Source organism: Arachis hypogaea, chromosome 8 (genome assembly GCF_003086295.3).
Source record: "Arachis hypogaea cultivar Tifrunner chromosome 8, arahy.Tifrunner.gnm2.J5K5, whole genome shotgun sequence".
NCBI lineage: Eukaryota > Viridiplantae > Streptophyta > Magnoliopsida > Fabales > Fabaceae > Arachis > Arachis hypogaea.
The window spans coordinates 16,705,527-16,729,715 of record NC_092043.1 but is presented as its reverse complement, the minus strand read 5'-3'; the positions used below and the strand labels follow the sequence as shown (position 1 = coordinate 16,729,715).

At 32.7% G+C, this 24,189-nt stretch overlaps 2 protein-coding genes across 5 annotated transcripts; one reads left to right on the top strand and one right to left on the bottom strand.

Moving 5' to 3' along the window:
* The first annotated feature begins 9,548 nt into the window (after window positions 1-9,548).
* Window positions 9,549-14,242, top strand: LOC112706347 (protein phosphatase 2C 50). 4 transcript variants are annotated; one of them, XM_025757608.3, is made up of 5 exons: window positions 9,549-9,869; window positions 10,466-11,787; window positions 11,878-12,195; window positions 12,288-12,393; window positions 13,453-14,242. In XM_025757608.3, exons 2-5 carry the CDS (start codon window positions 10,885-10,887, stop codon window positions 13,785-13,787), a joined length of 1,662 nt encoding a protein of 553 aa, XP_025613393.1. In that variant the 5' UTR covers window positions 9,549-9,869; window positions 10,466-10,884; the 3' UTR covers window positions 13,788-14,242. The 4 variants fall into 4 exon arrangements, with proteins under 4 accessions (XP_025613393.1, XP_025613395.1, XP_025613394.1 ...); XM_025757610.3 differs by having other exon boundaries at window positions 9,647-9,966; XM_025757609.3 differs by having other exon boundaries at window positions 9,650-10,111.
* A 1,105-nt stretch (window positions 14,243-15,347) lies between these two features.
* On the bottom strand, window positions 15,348-21,122 carry LOC112706346 (aminopeptidase M1). Its single transcript, XM_025757607.3, has 19 exons — window positions 20,746-21,122; window positions 20,381-20,526; window positions 19,881-19,983; window positions 19,552-19,738; window positions 19,385-19,478; window positions 18,916-19,069; window positions 18,695-18,799; window positions 18,405-18,521; window positions 18,092-18,205; window positions 17,712-17,894; window positions 17,335-17,626; window positions 17,128-17,249; window positions 16,938-17,035; window positions 16,518-16,695; window positions 16,328-16,442; window positions 16,171-16,238; window positions 15,984-16,058; window positions 15,813-15,890; window positions 15,348-15,717 (listed from the first exon to the last, which is right to left on the bottom strand). The coding sequence occupies exons 1-19, from the start codon at window positions 20,959-20,961 to the stop codon at window positions 15,532-15,534; spliced, it is 2,631 nt and encodes an 876-aa protein (XP_025613392.1). The 5' UTR covers window positions 20,962-21,122; the 3' UTR covers window positions 15,348-15,531.
* Window positions 21,123-24,189: the final 3,067 nt, after the last annotated feature.

The window sequence follows — 24,189 nt, the reverse complement described above, 5'->3', positions numbered from 1 at the left end:
TCTTTTTTGTTTATTCTCCCCTTACATCGACTTTTAGATAGCCATTCATTTTGCGGTTTATTTATCCACTGTTATTTTTTCCTATATATATTTAAAAAGTTAAATTACACGGTTGGTCTTTACATTTTCAGTGAAATTGCAAATTGGTTCTTACACTTTAAAAGTTTGTAATTGGGTTTCTAAAGAGAATTAAATTTTGTAATTTAGTCTCCGCCGGTCAAAAAATGTTGATTTAACAGAATATTCTCAAAATATACTGAAAATATTTTGTTAAAATAGAGAATATGATGATAATATTCTATTAAATTAAATACTTTTTGAACGATGGGGACTAAATTGCAAATTTTAATTCTCTTTAGAGAGTCAATTACAAATTTTTAAAGTGTAGGGATCAATTTGCAATTTCACTGAAAGTGTAGGGATCAACTGTGTAGTTTAACTATTTTAAAATTTTAATTATCAAGACCTTTTTTAAAATTTTCGACGGTTAAGATTGGAGATAAAATCTTCAAGGGGAATGTATGGTGAGGATGCATTATAGAAATAAGTTTGCCCCATCATCAGGAATATCAGTTGTATTTTATCCTACATAAAAGCCTCCAGGATCAATGCTTGCTCTATCTATGAATTAAAATCTAATTTGGCTCTTTGATGTTGAGGTAACAGGCACGAAAATACTTTTAACTTGACGTATTTATGTAGGGTCATATGAATACAAATTTCTCAATTTATGGATGACGAAAGTAATGGAGGGATGCCCTTTTTCTGTAGTTGTGGAACTTCCATTTCATTGGTGGGATATAGCTGTCAGGGCAAGTCCAGCCCAAAATCATATTTAATGTAATCTGGATTGAAAAAGACTTTATAGGTTAATCCCAAAAAAAGGGTTTGTAGGTAAATAATGTTTTGAGGAAAGCTGAAGGCCCAACAGAAAGTATTATTTTTTATTAATTCTTTTAATCATCAATTTAATTTTTTTTAGTCTAACAATCTAACAATATATTTTTAACTAATATTTTTAAAAGAATTAAATTAATAATATAAAAAAATATGTAAAATAATATATATAAAAATACACAAAACATAATCACTTATTTTTAATACACATATCATATATAAAATAATATTCCCCACTTATCTCCACAGGAAACACTCGGACTAGGGCCCAAAGATAGGGAATGATAGTATGATACCTCTGGAGACGAAAATAAGGGACATATGTTTGAGGACTCAAACTGAAATTTCTGTTTCACTTCTCGAAATTTCAGTTGAGCTATACACCGACTTTCTAGGAATCCAGACCAAGCTACCTGTAAAGGAGATTCCGACGTCTAAATTAAATAACTATCCAAAAACAAGTAAAGAAGCAAAGCGTTGTGTGTTGTGTATTGACTAAATCTCTTCTGCTTGACTCTTTTTTGTATATATAGATTGTGTTTTGAATTAATAACCGTTTTTAGGAACTATGCTGAGTATAAATCGCGAGTGGTTATAACGGTTTCTTAAAAAATATTGCCTTGCATAAACCGTATGAGGGTACTACAATTTGCATATAATTTGCCTATAAAACTGCTTTAGCCAGTAGCAAATTCTTCATTTGGTATGCTAAGAAAGTTTGGTTAGAGAGAGAAAACTGTGGATTGAGAGAGGGAGGAAGAGGCTTGGAAAGGATTTGGGATTTTTAGAGGGACCATATTTAAGTGAGTCCATGGCGGACGAAAACTGTTTGTACCGACTCAATGGCGTTGCTCACGTTGTCAGCGACATTAATGAAGAGGTTAGTTTGCTTTCTTGTAGGTATTAGAGTTTATAATATAAAATATAGTATTTAGGGTATAGGAATTAGAACATAGAATTTAAGGTTTGTAGTTTTGTATTTGAAATTTTAAGATTTAAAATTTAAAATTTAGACTTATAAATTTAAAAGTTGCACATTTTTTACTTGTTTTAAAGTACATTAACATCCGTTCTAAATTTTTATATAGACAATCATACGTGTTTCTCTATTTTAATAAAATTAGACTGAATTAAATTAAATATTTAGTTAATGTATATTAGTTGGAAGTTAACAAGAAGCACATAAGTTTCAGTATCTTGAATTTGATTCCTGATTTTAAAAAAAGTATGATAGCGTTTACTGTGAGAAAAATGTGTCTTCGTTCTTCCAAAGCAAACAAGATTAGTATTTTTTTTTACTAGTAATTTATTGATTAGGTTTTAATATATTGGTCTCTTTATTTTTTATTCTCACTTCTAAAAGATTGGATAGATAACACACTCGTAGTTTTTATATTGGCTTAGAACATTTTTATCCTTATAAGTATTAGAATTTAATTAGGGTGTGGTTGTTTTTCTCATATTATGCAGCCAAGTAGGTGTATTTACAGCGTTCGGAGGCAACAGAATATGTCTATGCATGAAAAGATCATACCTTAATTGAAAAGGGCTGGTTTGTATCACTTGCCTAGGCTGAACACTCATTGATTCTGGTTGGATGAGTCTCTGGAAATGCATTCATTGAGAGGTGACGTCCTGAGACACACACTTTTCACATGCCGTTTGAAGAGTGCATCATCACACTGCAAGATGTGGCGTATCAATTGGGGTTGTCCATGGATGAATAGGTTGTTAGTGGGTGCCTCACAGACTTCGATTAGTTTATAGAGGATGGTAGACCGGCTTGGGAGTAGTTTCAAGAGTTATTCGGCGAGCTGCCGCCGCCAAATAAGGTCAAGTAGTTCACAGTCCACTTCACATGGTTACATGAAAGGTTTAGAGTGCTACCAGCTGATGCGAGTGAGGATACTGTACACATATACACACGTGCATATATCATAATGTTACTATCCACTCAGCTATTTGGTGACAAAAGTGCAAATCGGATACGTATTCGGTAGTTGTCATTTGTAGTGAGGCTTGACAAGATGGGCAGTTATAGCTGGGTTCAGTTGCATTGGCATGGCTGTATCAATGCATGTGTCGGGTAGCCAACAGAAATGTCACCAACTTGGCTGGTCCCCTTCAGCTACTACAGTCTTGGATCTTCTGGCGGTTCTCGACGCTCAGGCCGCATGGATTTGACGACTTTTTTTTCTGTTAGCATCTAGGTATCGATCAATGCACCGAGCTCTCGTTCATTTGTTTCAAGTTATTAACCTATTAGATCCTGGATTAAACATTGATATCACATTATATCCTTCAAGTGGGCCATTTATTTATCCATATCTGATGGGAAGGAGCAAAGAATTATCCAATTTCGTCTTGTATTAGATCGATTGGGTGGTCAAGATGTAAGTTAATTGTGTGTGGTTCGAAATTTCATTAGTGTTCTAATGCCAGATTCGGTTATCCTTTTCAGATTGTGTGGGAGCCTTATGCTGCACTTGACGTACTTGTCGTGGTTCATCTGAAAATACTTACTGAGGAGCATAGTCAATTATGGTGGGCAGTCACTAGCCTGATATATTTTGTCGTAATTGAGTGACATCAAGTTGATAGAGTGGTCCCACAGCTTGGCGACGTACAACATGTACCTGAGCCAGGCCTGAACATAGACTGGCTTCATGCGAAGGACAATAAAGGTGGAGATAAGTGGTTTTCCTCTTATTTTCAGATATGACATATGCATTTGGGGTAATAGAGTTGATTCCATCTTGAATATCCAGAGAATGGTTGATTCAGGTCCATCCGCAGAGTACCTTGACTGGTGGTACCGTGTAGCACATAGGGTTCTGTCACCGAATGCTATATTTGCTGATCCTAGGCAGGTCGAAATTCCGGTCGATGCTTTTCACAGAAGGTCCTCACAGGCACCTGCTAGGATATAGGTGCTTGACGTGCCTGATAACAGGCGTGTGGAGCGGCGTCGACGCATTAGTACATGGGCTACTGGTCAGGAGTGCCAATGGTTACATGATATGATGTAGGAGGATGAAGCTCATAGTGGCGGGAGAGGACTTGCAATCATCCTGTATGTCGGTCTAGTGCTAGACGTCGGGGTGCTAGAGCTGGCAGTGCATCGGTTGGACACGATGATAGCCCCGCTGGTAAGTGCATGGTCACCAGTTTGATCATGGTATAGTTAGAGACACAGAGACTAGTGTTGGGGGAGGCACATTTACCCATGGTTCGAGCTCTCAGATATTCTATGATCTCACCACCCAGATATATGCTGATTTTGCTACCACTATCATGATCATGGACATTGACGATTAGCTAGGTGGTTCACAGCTTGACCCCTAAAGGTAGGATCTATGTTCAGTTGTTGGCCGATGGCTTTCAAGTTCAAGGTTGAGAAATGTGGAGGATGTTGCTATGTGCTGAAATTTGATGGGCCGTGATGTATAGGTGGATTGCTCCAGGTATCCTCTGACTGTCCCCAACAATGTCAACAGACTCTTCATCTGAATCATCCTCTCGTATCGCATTTTCAACTCGATCCGATTCACCATCCCTTGCAATATCAAGAATCAGACGGGGTGACCTAGCCACCCTAACTGCAACAGATGGAGGATCAACCAACAGTCAAGCAGGTGCAACCACAGGTATCGAGGTAAAAGCACCTCCCAACGTAGTTGACTGAGGATTTGGCGTTGATGCCCCAGAACTGTCGACACCATCTTTCAACTTGGCATTCAGCTCGTGTATTCTCACTTCTGAAAAACTTCGTCGACAATGAAACAAAACCTGGATATCTTTGTCGGATCCTATCATAAATGGTTCATACTTCATACCAGTTGACACAACGACAATAGAAATCTTGTAAAACAACTTTTTCGCCCATTTTGTCTTATACACTCCCAACTTTTGTAATATACTGGTTTTTAGCTCTAACAATGTATTTGATGATCGGATAAAGATACTCAGTGATTCCCTATCAGTAAACTTGATACCATGCGTTTTGGTTTTTTGAATTTTTCCAAAACAATGCACTAGAATTAGAAAATTCTTAACACTAATATAAAAACTTAGGGGATTTTAACTTTTGACTTTTGAAAAAGAATAACTAGTCTTGAAAGAACTTCATCACATACCTTTCAAATCTAATACGTATCCTCTAAATTAATATTTTTCCTACCATAATTGTAATTTTTTTTAATAAAATTTTCGAATTGGATATATTTGTTATGAGAAGTGTTAAGGGACTAGTAATTTTTGTGATTTGTAATCATCAAATAGTTATTAATGATGTTTTTAATGATGCGAGATTTTATCCAATAGTATAGAATTACTCATTTTTTTTTGCTAATTATATGTTGACCAAAATTTAATAAAATTGCTGGTGCTAGACTTTTTTAAACTTTTTCATTTGTTATTATAATTTTGTTTTTGCTTATACAAGAGGGCAAGAGCCACTAAACTATTTGAATATTTGATAGGATGGCTAGAACGCAAAATTTTTCTCTCTTTCAAAGAAATGTTATGCCGAATTTCTCACATTTCAACTTTTTTATGTATTTTGTTTATTAAATATTTGTTATATTTATCTTCAAAACAATATAAAACACTAAAAAAATGACAAATAATTTTGTGAATAATTTTTAAATTTTTTTTTAATAATTGCACGAATAAATGAAGTGACAAATATTTGTGAATAGGTGAAAAAAATTATCAAACAATACTCAATGACTTCTCTTGGTTAATAACAACTTCCATATTAACGGTCGGGCTCAAATAATAAACTTACATATATAACTGTTATTAGTTTAGTTTATAAATTCTATAATATCATTTAAGCAGATCCGTCAGGCTCAAAATTATTTTAATAACCCGAAGCTGTTTTTTAATGATAAAAAACAAATGCATCATGATTTCTAACACGATGTATGTGTCGAGATGTCTCATGATCTCATCCTTCTTCTGTGATAAGTAATTATTATTTTTTATGCTTCTTTGATAATAATTTTCCTTTCAAAATATTACTAAAATGTTATACTTTGCGGGTGGTTGAAATTTACATATGACCAAAAAAAAAAAAAAAACGCAAAATAATGGCAAGAGTGAAATGTGAAAGTAAAGTAATTAAATTAACGGTAATATTAAGGAAGTAAAAAAAAGTCAGAATTTTTTATTTATTATTTTTTTATCTATGGTCATTTTTTTTAATTATTTTTGGCTTTTTCTTTTGTATGAAATGCTGACTTCATTAAGTTGATGATATTAAGTCACAAACGAGTTAGATTATGGCTAATCAATTGAGCTTTTCCAAAATGATTACCTTCATTTGAAGTTTAATGTTATATATGTAGACCCAAAAAAAAAAAAGTTTAATATTATATTTCATTTAAGGTTAGACTTTTTCTTTAGTCGTCAGGCTTACTCTGTGAATTAAAGAATATTTAATTGATTCAACTACTAAATACTAATCAGCTAATGAACACTACAAGACAAAATTAAGTTAACCACCTGTGCTCAAAATTCAGCCAACAATCTTTTTCAAATTTATCTATGGATCCACGTATATTATAAAAAACAAAAAAATTTAAAAGTGGTTTGACCTGACGAATAAAAAAACATTTTAATTAATACGTATTTTAAAAGTATATATAAAAATTATTATTAGCAAAATTTTATATTTTTCATTTTAATAAGTATATAATAAATATATCAAAAATTTAATTTTGCATATTTATTATCCAAAATTTTCAATTAATTAATGTGTCTTAAATAAAAAAAAGTTGATTAACTTAGACATAAATGATAAAATTATAAAAGAATAAAAAATATAATTTTTTTTTATTAATTGTTGATTGAATTGAATTGAGTTGGATTATAAATTATAAAAGTAAAATTAAATATATATAGAGTATTGATCTAAAAAAAATAAAAACAAATAAAAATAAGATAAGAACAAATAAAGATAAAATAAAATAATAAAGACTAAAATTATAATTTAGTTTATATATTCTGTTGAACTGAATTTATGAATTATGAGACTTTTTTTATTGTTGTCATAGATTACAATAAAAAAATAGTTCAATTAACGATACAATAATATACGTATTTCTACTTGACATCCTTAGCTTGTAGAATGTAATGGACTATTCAAATATATTAACATTTATTTATTTTTGGTTGTTTAAAATTGTCACAACACAATATAGTCAAATTTGTGAATCAATCGTTTAAATTTATGGGTTAAAAATAAAGCTTGTGAAGTGATTCAACACCTGCATCATGCATTATATGATTATATAACTCAGAAGTATTTAATTGGAGATTTCAATAATGCGCAGAGCTAATATAATTTTAAAGAGGTAGACGTCATCATTACATTAAACTTATATGTATGGAACAAAAAAAATGCTCTACGGAAAAAAATAGTAATATTAGGAACATAATAATTTAAAGTTATTATATTTAATTTATAATTTTATGTATTTAATATTTAAAATTATATATTTATTATATTTACTATTATGTATTTATCTTGAGGTAATTAATTAATAAAAATAAAAGAATTTTAGATTGATTTGAATTGAATTTTATTTTATTTTTAAATACTTTTGACAAAAAAAATTATTCATTAAATTAATTATTATATATTTATATATGAATACTATATTGACGTTTAATTTATTTTTTATATGTATATTATATTTTAACTAATATTTTATATGAGTGTCTAATTTTTAGTTTACATATAGTATAATTGCTAAAACAATTTAGAAAAAAGGAGATCAAATTAAGATTAAATACTTATAAGTAATTGTAATTTTTTTTGTAAAGCAAAAATTTGATGCTATTCATTGTGCCGTAGATCCACAAGACTTTCATTTCAGTTGTGTTAATTATTAAAATCAAAATTATTAGACGGACTTTCATTTCAGTTGTGTTAATTATTAAAATCAAAATTATTAGACGAGTAAGAATATATATATATATATATATATATTATTTTATAACTAAAATATGTCACATATCATTTTTTTATTGTAATTTAAATCAATTTTTTTTTAAATTAAGGAGTTCTCCTCTACTTCTTACTAATTTTACAACTAAAATATGTCATATGTCATTCCCTCATTATAATTGAAAATACATATTTCCTTCTAAAATTAAGAAAAATTCTTCCCTTCTCCATACTAATTTTACAATCAAAATATGCCATATGTCATTCCCTCATTACAATTAAAGTCAAATTTTTTCTTCCTAAATTAAAGAGTTCTCCCATCCTCCTTCTTCTTTTCTCTATTTCTCTTATTCCTTCAACGACTCTATTTATTTTATATATCATTATCAATATCAATGACTAATTACTAATTTGAAAATCAAAATGTACATCATGACATTCTTTAATTGTATTAAAATTAAAATTGAAATTGAAATGTACCTATATTATGTATCATATATTACTATCTAATTTAATAATTAAATGTGTTACACGACACTCTCTTATTAAAATTGAGAGAACATATTTTTTTCCAAAATTAATAAATCCCCTTCCTAAATTCTCTCATCTACCTCTCTCAATTATCTATTTCTCTATACCATTTTCACCCTATATATAATTTATATTTTATATTAGTAATTTGACAAATCAAAATATGTCATCCGATATATTTTTATTACAATTAAAATAAAATTTTTTCTTCCAAAATTAACAAACTCTTTCATTCTCACTCTTATTCTTCATCTTTATCTTTCTCTTTCTTTTCTCTCATTCTCTATTTTTTCTACTTTTTGTTCTACAAAAAACAAAATTAACAAAATAATATAATTTAAATAAAAAATTAAACTTGTCATATTAAAATAATAACTAAAAATTTTGTTATTTGATTTTTTATCTACAGAGACTTTGGTCTTTTTAGCCATAAATTTTTGTCAACTTGTAATTTTTTTTTGTAAAAATAGTTTGATTTTATAAATATCTTGCGACATGCAAAATAAAATAAATCGTAATTTTTAAAAAATTATATTCCTATAATATTATTACGGATAAAAATACTAGATGCTAAATCATTCTATTTTCCGTTTCTTTCTTAATTGGATTAAGAACTCTCTAGAACGATAATCCTTTAAATTACACTATGCATAGAAAGAACAGAAAGATGGATAAAAATAAATAAGTCAACTTCTTTGAAAAAGAACTTCCATTTGTGTTAAGAGGTTCCATTGATGTCCATAAAAGAAGACCAAAATTAAGCAATAATGGAAGTGGCTCAATTTATACATAAATTTCTAGGAATGTGTGTATAAAAAGAATAATGGTAAATTAACTGGTAGTACTAGTATAGTACACATTATTTTTGAAGTGAGATTATACATTAATGAAACTATATAAAGTAGTAGTTTAGTAAAATAGCAAAAGATAACATAGCATGGTCATGGTTACATTAGACATAAGTGAAAATTTAAGTGCAATCCACTTCACCTAAAATTAATATTTAAAAATTATTAAATAATTTAAATAAATTTTTATTTAATGACTTTCAAATAATAATTTTATGTAAAATCGACTTTATCTGAGTTTTCGACTAACAATACACACTATGATTCCGTTTGGAGCAAATAAAAATTGGTGAAGATTAGATTGGATGATGAAAAGTGGAGTGAATGGATGGATGGGTGGAGATGCTTTAATGTGCCCTTCAAGAATTGACATCTGTCCCTCTTTCTCTCTCCTTCAACTTCAAGCCTTCAACACACACTTCTTTTCTTTTCTTTTTTTTTTTTTTTTCTCTATTGCCCCGTTTCTCTTTTTCAAACCCTTTTTTTTTTCTTTTCTCCCATTAAAAAGTTCCAATTTTTTTAAGCTGGGTCAATTTTTTTTTAATTTTGTTTTTCTTCTTCGTCTCTTTCTTCTAATCTTCTCCACTTCCTTTCTCGCGCTTCCAAGTCTCAACACCCCACTCACCCACTGAACGCAGGTAAGCTCATACTTTTATATCGTATTGGAAGAAATTATCATGGCTCAGCTTTGATTATCATTGAATGTTTATGATGAACAAAATCCAATTTTTTGAGGTAAAAATGAATTCTTTACTTTTTGGGGTTGTTGATGCCTTGTTACTTGTTCAATCCGTGGGTTTTGGGTGTGAAAGTGAGGAGTGAGTAGTAGATAAGGGAAAGAAGGAACAAGACCCTACACATACACGGTTGACAAAATTAGGTAGTGAATCCTGTTTTTTCTTCTGTCTATTCTCTTTTTCTTTCTTTCTTTCTTTCTTTCTTTCTACCCTTTCATTCATTTCACTTTGTAATTATTGTTATTAGAAGGGGCTGAGATGTGTTGCCTTAGATCCAGGCAACTCATAGTGTTATGTGGAAAAAAGGGTGCCATCTTTTTTGGCCATCCATGTGATTCTTGAGACTGTGCTTTTTTGCTGGGTTTCTTTCTCATGACTTTTTCCTCTCTTTCTTGTGCTTAGAGATAATGAGAGTTGGGTAATTTCTATTTTTCTTCCACTTTCTTTTGGTGGGGTTTTATTTACTCTTTTTGAGCTCAATCTGTTTTCTTTTGCAGATAAAGTTTGGTTCTTTCAAGCTGTTTCTCTCCCTCACTAGAGTTGATTGGGGGGTTAGACCGAGAAGAATCCAGAGAAGGATATGATTATGTTTGAAAAGCATGTAGTTTAGCTATTTTTGGTTAAAATTTCCACAAATGGAAGTTAGGATCCGTTGTTGTTGACCAGATCTGACTATTCCCCATTTCACTTTCACCACCTTTTAACTAGCCCATGCTTTGCACAGACTGAATTGCCTCCATCCTTGGCCTTATAAGGCTTCTTAGACATGGAAAGTGATCTATTAAAGTCCACGCTTCACATTCCAAGATCATTTTCAATCAGTAAAGCTGGCAATCAATTAGTTGAAATATGAAGGGTTGTGTAGTATCAAAAGGGTGGGAGGGTAACTTTTCGTACTGCCTGGATAAGGATTCTGATGGAGGAGATGTCGACTACGGTTGCAGTGCCATTAACAGTAGGTAATTCGGTGTGTGATAAGCCAACCATAGCTACCCACATGGATGTATCTAGACTTAAGCTGATGACTGATACGGGGTTGTTAAGTAATTCTGTAACAGCGGTTTCTACTGAAACGTTTATAGGCTCTAATGAGGATCATAATGGTGGCAATCTTGAGGATGAAGTTGGTAGTACAACAGTCACACCATCAAAAAAGGGAAGTGAAGGAGAAATTCCTCTGGATGATATGATATCCCAGAATAAAAGCACTTTGGTTGGTGGTGATGAAGCTTCAACCCCAGAAATCGAGGAGGATGATACCTTATCATTGGAAGGTGATCCAATTATTGATAGCTCCTGTTCTCTTTCAGCAGCCAGTGAGAACAGTAGTATTTGTGGAGATGAGTTCATCAATTCGGAGGCCAATCCGGATTTAGGAACAAGAAGTTCCGTAGACATAGGAAAGAGCATGTGCGCTGTTGATGCTGTTGCCAGGGCTGCTGATTTAGGGGAGTCCAATTATGAGGCAGATATTATGAGTGAACCCCTTGCTGTAACGGTGAGCCTTGAAGAAGAGGCAGTAGTTGGATCTGTCACAAAGCCTACTACAGTTGTTCTTCATCAGCTACCGCTAGAAAAAGCGGTGGCTGGAACAGGTGGTCGAAGTGTTTTTGAATTGGACTGTACCCCGCTTTGGGGATTTATATCTTTGTGTGGAAAAAGACCCGAGATGGAAGACGCATTTGCAACAGTACCCCGATTCATGAAGATTCCTATTGAAATGCTAATTGGTGATAGGGTAATCGATGGACTGAATAAAAGTTTGAGTCAGCAAACAATTCATTTCTTTGGAGTCTATGATGGCCATGGTGGCTCTCAGGTAAAGTTTTTTTTTTTTTTTTTCTTATGTCCAAAAGTTTAGGGTTTTCTCTGGGGAACTCCACATTGAGAGCTTGCCTTTCTCGTTCAGGTGGCAAACTATTGTCGTGAGCGTATGCATTTGGCGTTGGCAGAGGAAATAGAATTAGTCAAGGAAGGTCTAAGAGTTGGAAGTAGCAAGGATGATTGTCAAGACCAATGGAAAAAAGCTTTCACCAATTGCTTTTTGAAGGTTGATGCTGAAGTTGGGGGAAAAGTTAACAATGAACCTGTTGCACCGGAGACTGTCGGATCAACTGCAGTTGTTGCTGCTATCTGTTCATCTCATATCATTGTTTCAAACTGTGGTGATTCAAGAGCAGTTTTGTGCCGTGGCAAAGAGCCCATGGCTTTATCTGTTGACCATAAAGTGAGTTTCATCTATTGTATTCTTCTATCTCCTTTGACTTGTTGAGGTTTAAACTGATGTAAAGAAATTGATTTCTGTTTCTTTTGTGGTAGCCCAATCGAGATGATGAATACGCAAGAATTGAGGCAGCAGGAGGGAAGGTGATCCAGTGGAATGGTCATCGTGTATTTGGTGTCCTTGCAATGTCACGATCTATCGGTATGTCCTTAACCTTAACTGTACTTAATTTAGGAGTTTCTGATGTGGAAGCCTTTCTGTGAGGTTGGCTAATTATAGAAGGATATCCTTTTTATCAATCCACTGTTAATTTTAGCATCTTTATTTATGTTATGAATGAAAAAGTGGTCAGCTAGTGAAATTATGTCCATACACAGATAGTGAAATTTAATATAGGCTTTTAAATCAATGTGATGCATTTCATTTGGTTACACATGAATCATAATTCTTGTAAAGTTCCAATGGTGGTAAAGGTTTCCTTACATATGGAAGGTTGGTTACTTTTTTTTTTTTTTTTTTTTTTTTTTCGGTTGAGGCAACATAGCATAGGAGTAGCCTGGTAGGTTAGCTTTTATAGCATCTAATAGTTTTTTAATTGGAATGTTTATAAATAAAAATTTATTTTATGTTTGCATTTATTGCACTTATCCCATCGCAAAACATAGTGTTGAGTTCATTTAATGCATGTGAAGTTCTTCTGCCATTATGTTGCAATATCCTAGGTTCATCCTAGAAACTACTTGAGTCTGTTTGGATGAGGGATGTTGAATGATATGAAGAGAGTGATTCGACGAGAGTTTAAAAATTTACGGGGAAAAAAATAGTGTGAGAAACCTTCCCCTAAGACACCCCATTGAACTTGCCATGATAGGCTGGCATGTAGGGAATTTGATTGTTCTTCCAAAACCTGTTAAATTCAGTTCTGAAGTTAGAGCCTACTGCCTCTCCTTTAGGCTGAAACTCTTCAGCATAATGAGAACACTTGTTCCCCCCATTCTTTATATCTAGAAAAAAAAGGATGTATTCATTAGCTACGTTGTGTGCCAACTTATGGAAGCCACTGGTGATTTGATTGGTCTGTATATGGTCTTGGTTTCAAGGCCAGTTTGGAAGTCGGATTTCTCGATGATATTCTTTTCTGTCAGTAGTTTTGGAAGTTGGAACCTATGCTTGTAAACATCTATTTTCTGATTTTATGTTGACGAACGTTCTTTCCGGTTCATCTTATGCTGTTTGTGTGTCACGTGCTGCGATTTTCAGGTGATAGATATTTGAAGCCATGGATCATTCCGGAGCCGGAAGTTACGTTTCTTCCCCGGACGAAAGACGACGAATGCCTCATTCTGGCGAGTGATGGCCTGTGGGATGTCATGACGAATGAAGAGGTGTGCGACCTAGCTAGGAAGCGAATACTTCTCTGGCACAAGAAAAATGGCCTGACACTGCCACCAGAAAGGGGAGAGGGAGTTGATCCTGCAGCACAAGCGGCCGCAGAGTACCTATCGAGCCGTGCCCTACAGAAGGGAAGCAAAGATAACATCACAGTAATTGTGGTGGACTTAAAAGCTCAAAGAAAATTCAAGAGCAAGACATGACATCTTCTTTCAACCCCAAAACTTGGGTGTTTGAAGATGATCATTGTACTATATAGAAGAAAAGCTTAAACATAATCCAAAAATATATAATAGCTTTGCCCTTTAATTTTTTCCCCCCTTATTATTTGGGCATCTTCTTGGATTTAAGAATAGAACTGTGTACTATATACATCATCCATTTCCCTGTCTCTTTCCCCTTAGAAAAACTGTCAACTGATCAAAAGAGTCTCCTTTTACAATTGTGCCACATTGGGGCTATGTAAATCTTAGCTGATTATTGTAGGAATAGGAGACAAATTCCAATGCCTTTTGACATATCCGTGTCAGCATATTGTATTCATTATTATGCCTCCGAGTGTGAAATGCTCGGTGAGATGTTTTACTGAATATTGTTTTAGTCTCTGTTGTTTATAAAGAAGAAAAAGTGGTAGCTAATTGGCATTGTGATTTTTTCATCTTGTTATGTAATTTCTTTCTCCCTTTTTTTGGTCCCATAGAATTCAGGAATATGAAACCTACACAATAAAGTAATGTCGGTGACACGTTGATATCAATTGCTATGCCCCAATTCAGTGGTTGTACTGCAATAATAATGATGGCGAAAACCGACCGACAACCTACCTTGTGAAAATCCCCTTTTAATTTTGGTGAAAATTCAGGTAACGTGAAGTTAATTAATAACTGAGAGTCGTTAGATAACTTGACTGATTTGACTAAATTTTTATCTAACGATTCTCAGCTATCAACTTCACGTGAAGTCCACTGCACCTGAGTTTTCACCTTTAATTTTTTGTTATAAAAAATGTTAATTCGGAGTATCATGGAAGTTTAATTTGTAATCTGGTTAAAAGTTCTACCTCCTAAGTTTATTTAAAGGTGAAAATTCGCGTAACAGTTGATTTTATATTAAAAATTGGAATTAGGCATGAAAAATAAAACAAAAATGAACTTGGTGTTACGGGATTCTGAACCTGTGCATGTGGCTTTCCACTATGCATGAATTTCAGATATTTTATCGTTTTGACTAAAGCTTTGTTGTTGCTTCACGAAAGCAGGTAGCAAAGTTTCAAGATGCTTACACATCTGCGAATATAATTCTGCTGATTGAACCTAGTTTTTTTATGGTTGTGATTTGATGGCTCCAATAAATATCTCAACCTCGAAGTTCTTCTGATTCCGATTGCCGCGAGCAAAGACAAACGAAAAGGTCCTACGTGTCTGCCTGAGTGTTGCGCTGTCATGTTTTTGCCTTCAATGAAAACTGGGAGACAATGACTTCTCAACTGTCCGCGCAAAGGTTGTCGTTAAATTTTACCCCTTTCATCAAATTGCTTTATCCATAAAATCAAAATTCTAAATATTAATATTTCAAGCATTTGTTTTGTTTCTTGAAAAATCGCATCACATATATTTATATTTAAAAAACAATTATTTAACAAATGTTCTAGGAGGATAGAGTAGGGACACGGGAGCCGCAATTTTGTGATCACAGAATTCCAAAAATAAAAAAAAAGGGAAAAGAAAAGTACTTGGCAAGACTCCTTAAAGAAAACAGAAGACTAGTTTAAATCAACGGTCTCATGCATTAATAACAAAGAAACTCCCAGAAAGTCCAACTTTAAGTGTGAATAAGAAGACTCGAATATAGAACAACTTAACTTGTACACATGCTCAGCAGTAACACAAACATTGAGAAACTCTGAAACTTTTCAGAGAATGGAGGAAGAAGCAGTGAAGCTCACTGCTAGTATTTCCTATATGCCAACTCTTTGACAGCATCAACAAGGTTGTTCTCGTTCTTAACACTCTGAACCCAGTTTGCATTGATGTTAACCCTCTCCAGACTCTGCTTTAACGTCCTAGCAATTGACTGTGTACCATGGCTAACAAAGAATTCCTCTACTTCCTTCGCTTTCTCAACGGAAGCAAACTGCACCCATGATCAACGAAATGATCCAATTACTAAATGTGCTAAGAAAATCAATAGAACAAACAAAGCATTATAGAGGGACACAGCGAACAAACCGGTGAGACAACTGCACTGACAAACCGAGTTATCAAAAATCCAGAGCCATATGTCTTCAATATGCGTTCCCAGTTTTCCTGTATAGGGAAATTGTTAAGACGATGAGTGTTAAATCCAAGGTTTGGTCTACCTACAATTCCAAAACCTATTGGTTGTGATGTGTTCCTTACCTTAAGCCATTCCCAGGCTACATCTCGTCCTTCCGGACTAGTAGGAAGCCCCATAATCACGTCCTGGCTACGGACCTGACCAGATAAACCAACATATCAATCAATCTCCAGTATTTATATATAACCATTTACCTGGTTTTTAATGTATGAGTTGACATGAACTGACTTAGTATTTGCAATTAGATACCTCAGGAGACAGCATGAAGTTAAGAACTTCAAGAACTAGATCCGGATCAGGTGTATCAGACAAGGAGCCTACAAACACATTCAAGATATTGGTATGCTTTGACTCAGAAAAGTAATGTTATGCTAATTCTCACTCATAGATTATGTATTATTATTACCCAGAATGCGTATTTTCTCTTGACTTAAGTCAGTTTCTCTATATACTTTCAGAAGGGATTCATAACCCAATCGGTTGGATTTGCTTGCCTGTTGCATTACTGCCACATATGTTGCCTGCCAACAATTTTACAATAATCATCAACAGAAGTCCGTTAAGGGTTTCAGAATTCCAATGAAACTGCAGCTAACCTTTCTTATATCAGGTGAACAAAGTGGTGTATTTCTGTCATTCAAGAATGCCTGAAAACGCTTGTTTGCTTCTTCTAGAGTCGGATCATGTCCAAACTGAGCTAAAGCAGTCAAAATTTCTCCTCTCAGCATTGCATCGAGATGACTTTCTCCTGGTTTAGGTTCCCAACCAAGCCTCCTGCAGGGACAATATACAAGAGGGTTAAGAAGTTAAAATCTGAAACACAAGATAGAAAAACCAGTTATCAACGGACAAAGTTAATATTGACTATGTAAACAGACAAGCTGAACCTCTTTTAGGCTATCCACACTACCACAAGCAACATTACCATTATACAAGCATGACCTCTATCTAGCAAACACTACTAATATATTTTAATTAATTGAAACAAAATATTCCAGGATCTATGTCAAACTTACTCCGCAGTGTATTGGAAAAGGTTAATAAAGAATTGCTTGAAATAATCTACCAAGTCTGGTACTGCATCAGCTGCAATCCTTCTGACTTTATAGCTAATCTGCACAAATTAAAGAATTGGAATTAGATTATAAAATAAAATAAAAATAAATTTTTAAGTAAGAAAACGCAAGACTAGGTAGATAACATTACAGAAATCAAGTTTGAAAGCACAATATATTCAACTTCCCCTCTGTAAGCTCCCATCAAGTTTATCAACGATGTTAATGATTCTTGGCGAGCCATACAAAGTGCAAATAAATCATCCAAAATTCCTGACACAGTAAATTACTCACAGGTTAAGTATCTTCTCCTTTTCTACCATAAAAAATAAATTGCCTTAGATAATTTCTAATTTACCATATCGGTCTGCTGTAGATAATAACTGTTTATCTATGGCATATCTAAGTCTAGCCGCAAGAGGCTCGTCATATTTCACCCTATAGAAACCTGTCTGATCCACATTAACTTTAATCCAAGAATTTGCAACTTGATCTCCAGCAATCTGTGAACCCACTAACTCCTTAATGTCAAGTGCTTCAGATTTTGCTTGCAACAGGAAATTCTTGCGAACATCATATGAGCCAAAGCACAGTGTTACTGGAACAACCCATTGTCCTTCTCCGTTGGCACCACTTGACAAGAATTGCGACTACCAATTAAATGCAAAGCTAGGTCACAACACATGTAATGGATTTTTCACGCTGAAAGTAATCATAATCAAGAACTCAAGAAACCTGATTAAACTCCAGTTTCTGATTATTGACTTTAACTGATACAACAGGATATCCCATCTGCTTTGTCCACGAGCTCATTAACTTGTTGACAGGTTCGCCAGATCCCTCCTCAAGTGCATTCCATAGATCCACAGTTTTGGCATTTGAATAAGCATGCTTTTTAATATACGAAGCTAAAGACCTCTGGTTACATGAATAAGTGATATATAAAAGCAATTTGAGTAACTTCATATAAAAATACTAGAAACATACATTTCACTAATTTCGCATATATAGTATACTTGTAAGAATTTACAGTATGCATATGGTCTGTCTTATGGAATGAGAATACTGATTTATTGCATTCAAACTATAGCCTTTTGTGGAATGAGAATAGTGACCTGAAAGCTTTCAGCACCAAGATAGCTTTGCAGCATCCTAATTACAGATGCACCTTTTCTATAACTTATTGAATCAAATATTTCATCAATCTCGCCAGCATGATTTACTTCTACCTGCAAATAAAATTTATATAAAACTCGTAAGACAAACTATAAACTTGTTAACCAAGGATTACCCAAAACTTCTTTTTAGATTGATGTAACAAACAATACAAAGAATTACGCTACATGTAATTAGTCCGTGTATAAAAATCCAATGTAAGATAAACTTAACCACATTAAAGAAAGGCTGACAGATTAAATGATACAATACCTCAATTGGGTGGGATTCTGCAAGCCCATCCAACCTGAGACCCTCAGTAGATTCATTTACGAATTGAGACCATATTTTCCAGTCAGGAAACAAGCTATCAGTTGCTAAATAGCTAACCTGGTCATACCCAAGAGAGAGAGAAGGGGGGGGGGGGGGAGGTAGAGAGAGAGAGAGAGAGAGATTAGTTAACTTATAAAATTAAAGAAACAAAAAAAATGAAAACAAAGAAAATTGACAAGCAGACTCTGGAATGACAACAATATATGGATCTATGACACAACACAACTTACCCATGTTGCAAACCCCTCATTCAGCCATAGATCCGTCCACCACTCCATTGTAACAAGATTACCGAACCACTGGTGAGCCAGTTCATGGCCAACAACAGTCGCAACCTTAATGGCAACCAAAAAGATAAGTTTTCCTCGAGTTGCAAACAATGTCATTTTACATAGAGCAAAAGAAACTCAAGTTGTCAAGATTATAGCATCATTATGAATAGGATGATTACCCTCTGCTTGTTAACAGCAGCAGAATGCTGCTCATCAAAAAGCAAAGCAGTTTCGCGATATGTAACCAAACCATAATTTTCCATGGCTCCAGCAGCAAAATCAGGGATTGCAATCATATCCATTTTTGGTAGAGGGTAGGGTGTGGCAAAATAGCTGTTGAATTATCAAAGTTAGTTGACTATTGAATAAAAAATGATGCCAACATGCCCACAACAGCAGTCAAGCAAATGGACTGACATGGAAACAAACTTAGCATATTATACACTTATGTTGCCCATTCTGAAAATGATACGAGCAGGATGACCATGCTTTGCATGAAGAACACAACAACATAAATTCTTAAAAACAGTTGCATGTTTTGCACCTACAAGGTGAATTAGTGGAATTTGAAAGAAATTGAATTCTGAATCATTTCTGATAACATTCCCGTCTAAGAAACAAATGATTTAACGGTTCCACACTACTTACTCCTTGTATAGTTCCAAAGTTCTCGTAGCAACATGTAGTGCAAATTTCCCTTGGTTTGCCTTGCCAACTTGACAATATACTCGAACTTTGACCCCTGTCAAAATGTTAGATTTCATTAAGAATAGAGAAGTCAGGGCTAACAACACCTGGAAAAAAAGAAGTTTTACCATCGGATGTATGATCTTCCACATAATCAAATAAACCAACAACAACAGCAACCAAATATGTAGACATGATTGGAGATTCCTGATATGAAACAGTTTTCAGACTTCCATCTACTTTTTCTTCCACAACAGGCATGTTAGACAGAGCAACAAGCTCAGAAGGCACATCCAAAGTGATCTTGAAAGTAGCCTGCAAAATCAAACATCTATGATGGAACACAGGCCAACTTCGAAAGCACACCTCAGTGTGTTGTTGCAACAATAAAATATTCTACCCTTATGAGTGCTTAGACGAAAGGTCAATTTAAGGGAGAAGATGTGCAAAGTAGGACCTTGCATGCAGGTTCATCCCAGCAAGGAAAGCATCGCCTGGCATCAGCTGGTTCAAACTGTGTGACTGCCATATTCTTCTTCTCACCATTATGCTCATAGGTACTGCATGCATGAAAAAATAACCATAACAAATAATCATAAAAAAGAAATGAGCAATGATACATGACCAACAAAATTTATCATTTTTTTCCAACACTTGGTCAACACTCTAAACACTAAGTACTAAATTCTAATTGTATAAAAATAAGGTGTTGGTCTGAAGTGTTGACTAATATTGATACAAGGTGTTCCCCTAACATTTCTCTAAAAAATATCAGGAAAACAGGACATTGACTTGAACAACGTTGCTTGTTACTACCAAGTAAGGTCATGAAACGATCAATTTCAATTTAGTCAGTGATCAAAATGCATGCAACTCAAGCATAGTTCAAGTTGAATTTTTCACCCTTTGGAAACCCATGAAAAACGAAGAAAACCTAACAAGAAACAACGCACATACCTTCTGTAAAACCCTTTCATTCTATCATTCAAGATTCCTTCAAATTGAATGGCCAACACACCCAACCCAATCGGAACCGCCTCTGCAAACTCCAGCACCAAAATCTCATCACTTTCGAACAACTCAACTCTCGAAGGCTTGATCACCTGCATACACATGCAATTTTTTTCTACATGATCAAGATCAACACACTAAAATATCAGAATGAATACGAGAGTTGCGTATTTATCAACTTAAAATGAGGCAAAGGAATGAGTTTAATTATAACAAACAGGTGGTAGGGATAATCGAGAACAGAACAAGAGTTGACCATTTGTTTCGTTAGTCGGGGAAAACAAGAAGAGTTTAAAGAGAGATTCAAGAACCTTCGAAGAGTCACGGTGCGTGAACGAAACGGAACCGGCAGCGACGGTGAGCTCGGCGGCATTGAGAACGATAAAAGAGGTGGCGGCGACGATGTCAAGGTCGACGGCAACAGAACCAGCAAAACGACAGGAAATGAGGTCCGGTTTGAGTCTTATGTCGTAGCGTTTTGGAATGGCGAATTTGGGAAGACGAGGTTGGCCTTTGAATTGATCCATCTTCTTCTTTTCTTCTCTTGCTCTGTTTCACTCTCAGATTCGGCTTCTAACTTGTGAGTGACACTTCCACTGTGAAGTGGAATGTGTATTTATACAGATGGCTTCTTCTATTGAACTTCGCTTAAACACGACGTCGTGTTTCCTTCTCTAAACGCCACCTTGTCTTCTATTTATCTCAGGATTTAAAATATATATATATATATATATATATATATATATATATATATATATATATATATATATATATATATATATATATTATACTTTAAAAGACAAAAATAAAAACAAATTATATTATATGTTTTTTTAATCGGACGCTTTAATCCGTAAAATTTTAAAATATATAAACAATTTTTTATTTATCTCCATTACACAATATAATTTTTTTTAATTTGATCCAAAAAGTAAAATATAAAATAAATTATTTTAAAATTTTAAAAATTCTAAAATAATTATTTTAATAAACAAATTAAATTAGAGAAAACTTTATTATTTAATGAAAATAAATATTAAAAATATTTTATATATTTTAAAACTTAAGACATTAAAATATTTGCTATTATCAAATAGATCATAATTTAATTTATAGTAAATATAAATTTTATTTAAAAATTTATTGCTAAATTTACCAATTCCTTAAATCTATATCTATATTATATTTAGCTTCAGTTTGGATAAATAATTTAATCAATTTTTTTAAAAAAAATAAATAATAAATATTTATATTAAAATAATTTATAAATAAATTATTTTATATTTAATTTTCTAATTCAAAAATATTTATTTTAAAAAAATAATAAAAAAATTTTTATTACAAAAAAATTATTTTTTTTAATTTCTGTATAAATACTAAAATAAATTTTTAAAAAATTACAATTTAATTTTAAAAATTATACTTAAATATTAATATTATATTTTTTTATAAATTAAAAATAAAAAAATAAATAAATAAATCCATCCAAACGGACTTTTAATAGCGCAATCTTTATAGCAGATTAGGAGGCTTTTTTTTAGGTGTCATCTCCTCAATTTTTTACTGTTTTTCATTAAAAATATTTATTTAATAATTTATTTTTTTATCAAAGATAAAGAGAATAGAATTTACAATCTCTAAATAAATATAGAAGATTATATCACTTAAATTATAATTTATTGATATGTGTTTAGTAATTTAATGAATAATTAATAAAATAACAAAATTAGTACATAATGAATAAATAATAATTTTAATTTTTAAATATTTCGCTTACGATAATAATTAAATAATTAGATTTATATTATACTTAATAGCATAATCTTTATTGCAGACTATTATTTACGTGTCATCTCAATCCTTTTCCTCTATGCCTGTGTCTATCTATCTATCAATACAGTTTTGAATACCTCCAAGTCTTTTCAAGTAATTGTTGTCAATTATTAAAAACAATTATTTAATAATTTAATGAGTAATAAATAAAATAATAGCATTAATACATGAATGATAGATAATAAGTTTAAATATTTCACTTATGATAAATTCTGAATTCTTTATTATTTTTCCTCTATTCATATATCTATCTATCTATTTATTAGTGTTAAATTCTTACCATGCATAAACTTATATTTTAATTTGATGTAGTAAACTAAAAATAATATTTTATAATCATAAATTTTTTAATTTTAGTATAATATGATTATTGTTATTATATAATAAATATATTAAATATATTATTTTATATTTATTCAAAATAAAATATAAATAAAACAATCTTTAATTTATAATATATTTAAAATTATAAAAAAATATCTGAAAAAATAAAAATATATATAACTATAATAGTATCATGTTAATTTTACATTAAATTTTATATTAAAATATTAACAAAAATTTATCAACAATCTAATATTTTAATAACCTCATTAGATAAACAATATTCATATGATGTTGTACTCTATGTTTAAGAATGGTAACACTATTTGAATCCGTGGGTACCCATCCTACTTCTACACTAGAGTGGGTTCTTGGACGGGACGAGACGGAGTCGAATTTAGGTTAAATATGTCCCTATCTATTAGTAAAGTGATTAATAATATTGTATCATATCTAAATTTTTACTTTAATTTATGCTAGGTATGTAATCATAGTTATATAAATTTTAAAATTTCATTTAATTTGTTAGATTTAATAATTATAGAGGCGGATATGGGCGGATTTTTGTCCTACTCGCCTCATTGCTATGCCTATTTATGTTACACATTTCATTTCAAGTCTGAAAATATAGTTATATATAAATTAGTTATATCTACGACAAATATTTGTATAAAAATGTAAATTATAACATGTTACTAAAATAAAAATACAATTTTTCTTGCCTAAATATTTTTTTTGAAAGGAAAAACTCAACACAACAAGTGGAGCACAAGATAACAAACAGAAACCACTGTCAACAGAATAAACAAAAAGTAACACTAATAGATATCCCTTGTCACTTTCGGCAATGCCATCACTAACATAAGGGATTCACACCTAACCACTCCTTATAATTCATGAAGGACAGCTGAATAACCTCTTCAACCCCTTTCCCATCATTCCGAAAGATCATTCTATTCCTCTCTAGCCAAATATTCTAAATAATCGCACATAAACATACCATCCACCTCTTGTGCTCCTACTTACTAGTTGAAAACTCAGTCCAACTTTGAAAATGTTCCTTTAGTGTCTTTGGGCATGACCATTGCCTTCCAACAAATGATAGCCAAGCACACCAAACCTGCCATGAAAGCTGACAACCAAGAAATAAGTGGTGACCATATTCAACACCTTGGTTACATAACACACATGTCACATCTTCCTGATTAACCACTCCCAACTGGCTCAGCCTCTCCTTCGTATTGACCTTTCCAATCAAGACGAACCAAACAAATAGTTCAACTCTTGGCGGGACTAGGCCCTTCCAAACTGTCTTAGTAAAACTGTAACTTGCTATATCTTCTGGAAGCATTTCCACCTGCATCGCCTACACAAAGGAGTTAGTAGAAAATATGCCTTGTTTATCAAATTTCCACACAACTCTATCCTCTCTACCGTATGCAAGTTGAATCACTCTTAAAGTTTTATGCAAATGGTTCACTAGGTCCAACTCCTATTGGAAAAGCTCTCGCCTCTAATGGAAGTTCCATCTCCACTCTAACCCGTTCCAGAACCCACAATCCCCTATAACAGATCCTGTTTGGTTTGAAACTGAGAAT

What these genes read in the sequence shown, in the direction of transcription:
- LOC112706347 (XM_025757608.3), top strand. Translation starts at nt 10,885, where the DNA reads ATGGAGGAGATGTCGACTACGGTTGCAGTGCCATTAACAGTAGGTAAT. An exon ending in ATGGCCATGGTGGCTCTCAG is followed by an intron (nt 11,788 to 11,877) that starts GTAAAGTTTTTT and finishes TTTCTCGTTCAG; the next exon opens with GTGGCAAACTATTGTCGTGA. An exon ending in CTTTATCTGTTGACCATAAA is followed by an intron (nt 12,196 to 12,287) that starts GTGAGTTTCATC and finishes CTTTTGTGGTAG; the next exon opens with CCCAATCGAGATGATGAATA.
- LOC112706346 (XM_025757607.3), bottom strand. Translation starts at nt 20,961, where the DNA reads ATGGATCAATTCAAAGGCCAACCTCGTCTTCCCAAATTCGCCATTCCA. An exon ending in CAGAATCCCACCCAATTGAG is followed by an intron (nt 18,206 to 18,404) that starts GTATTGTATCAT and finishes TTTTATTTGCAG; the next exon opens with GTAGAAGTAAATCATGCTGG. An exon ending in GTTCACCTGATATAAGAAAG is followed by an intron (nt 16,443 to 16,517) that starts GTTAGCTGCAGT and finishes AATTGTTGGCAG; the next exon opens with GCAACATATGTGGCAGTAAT.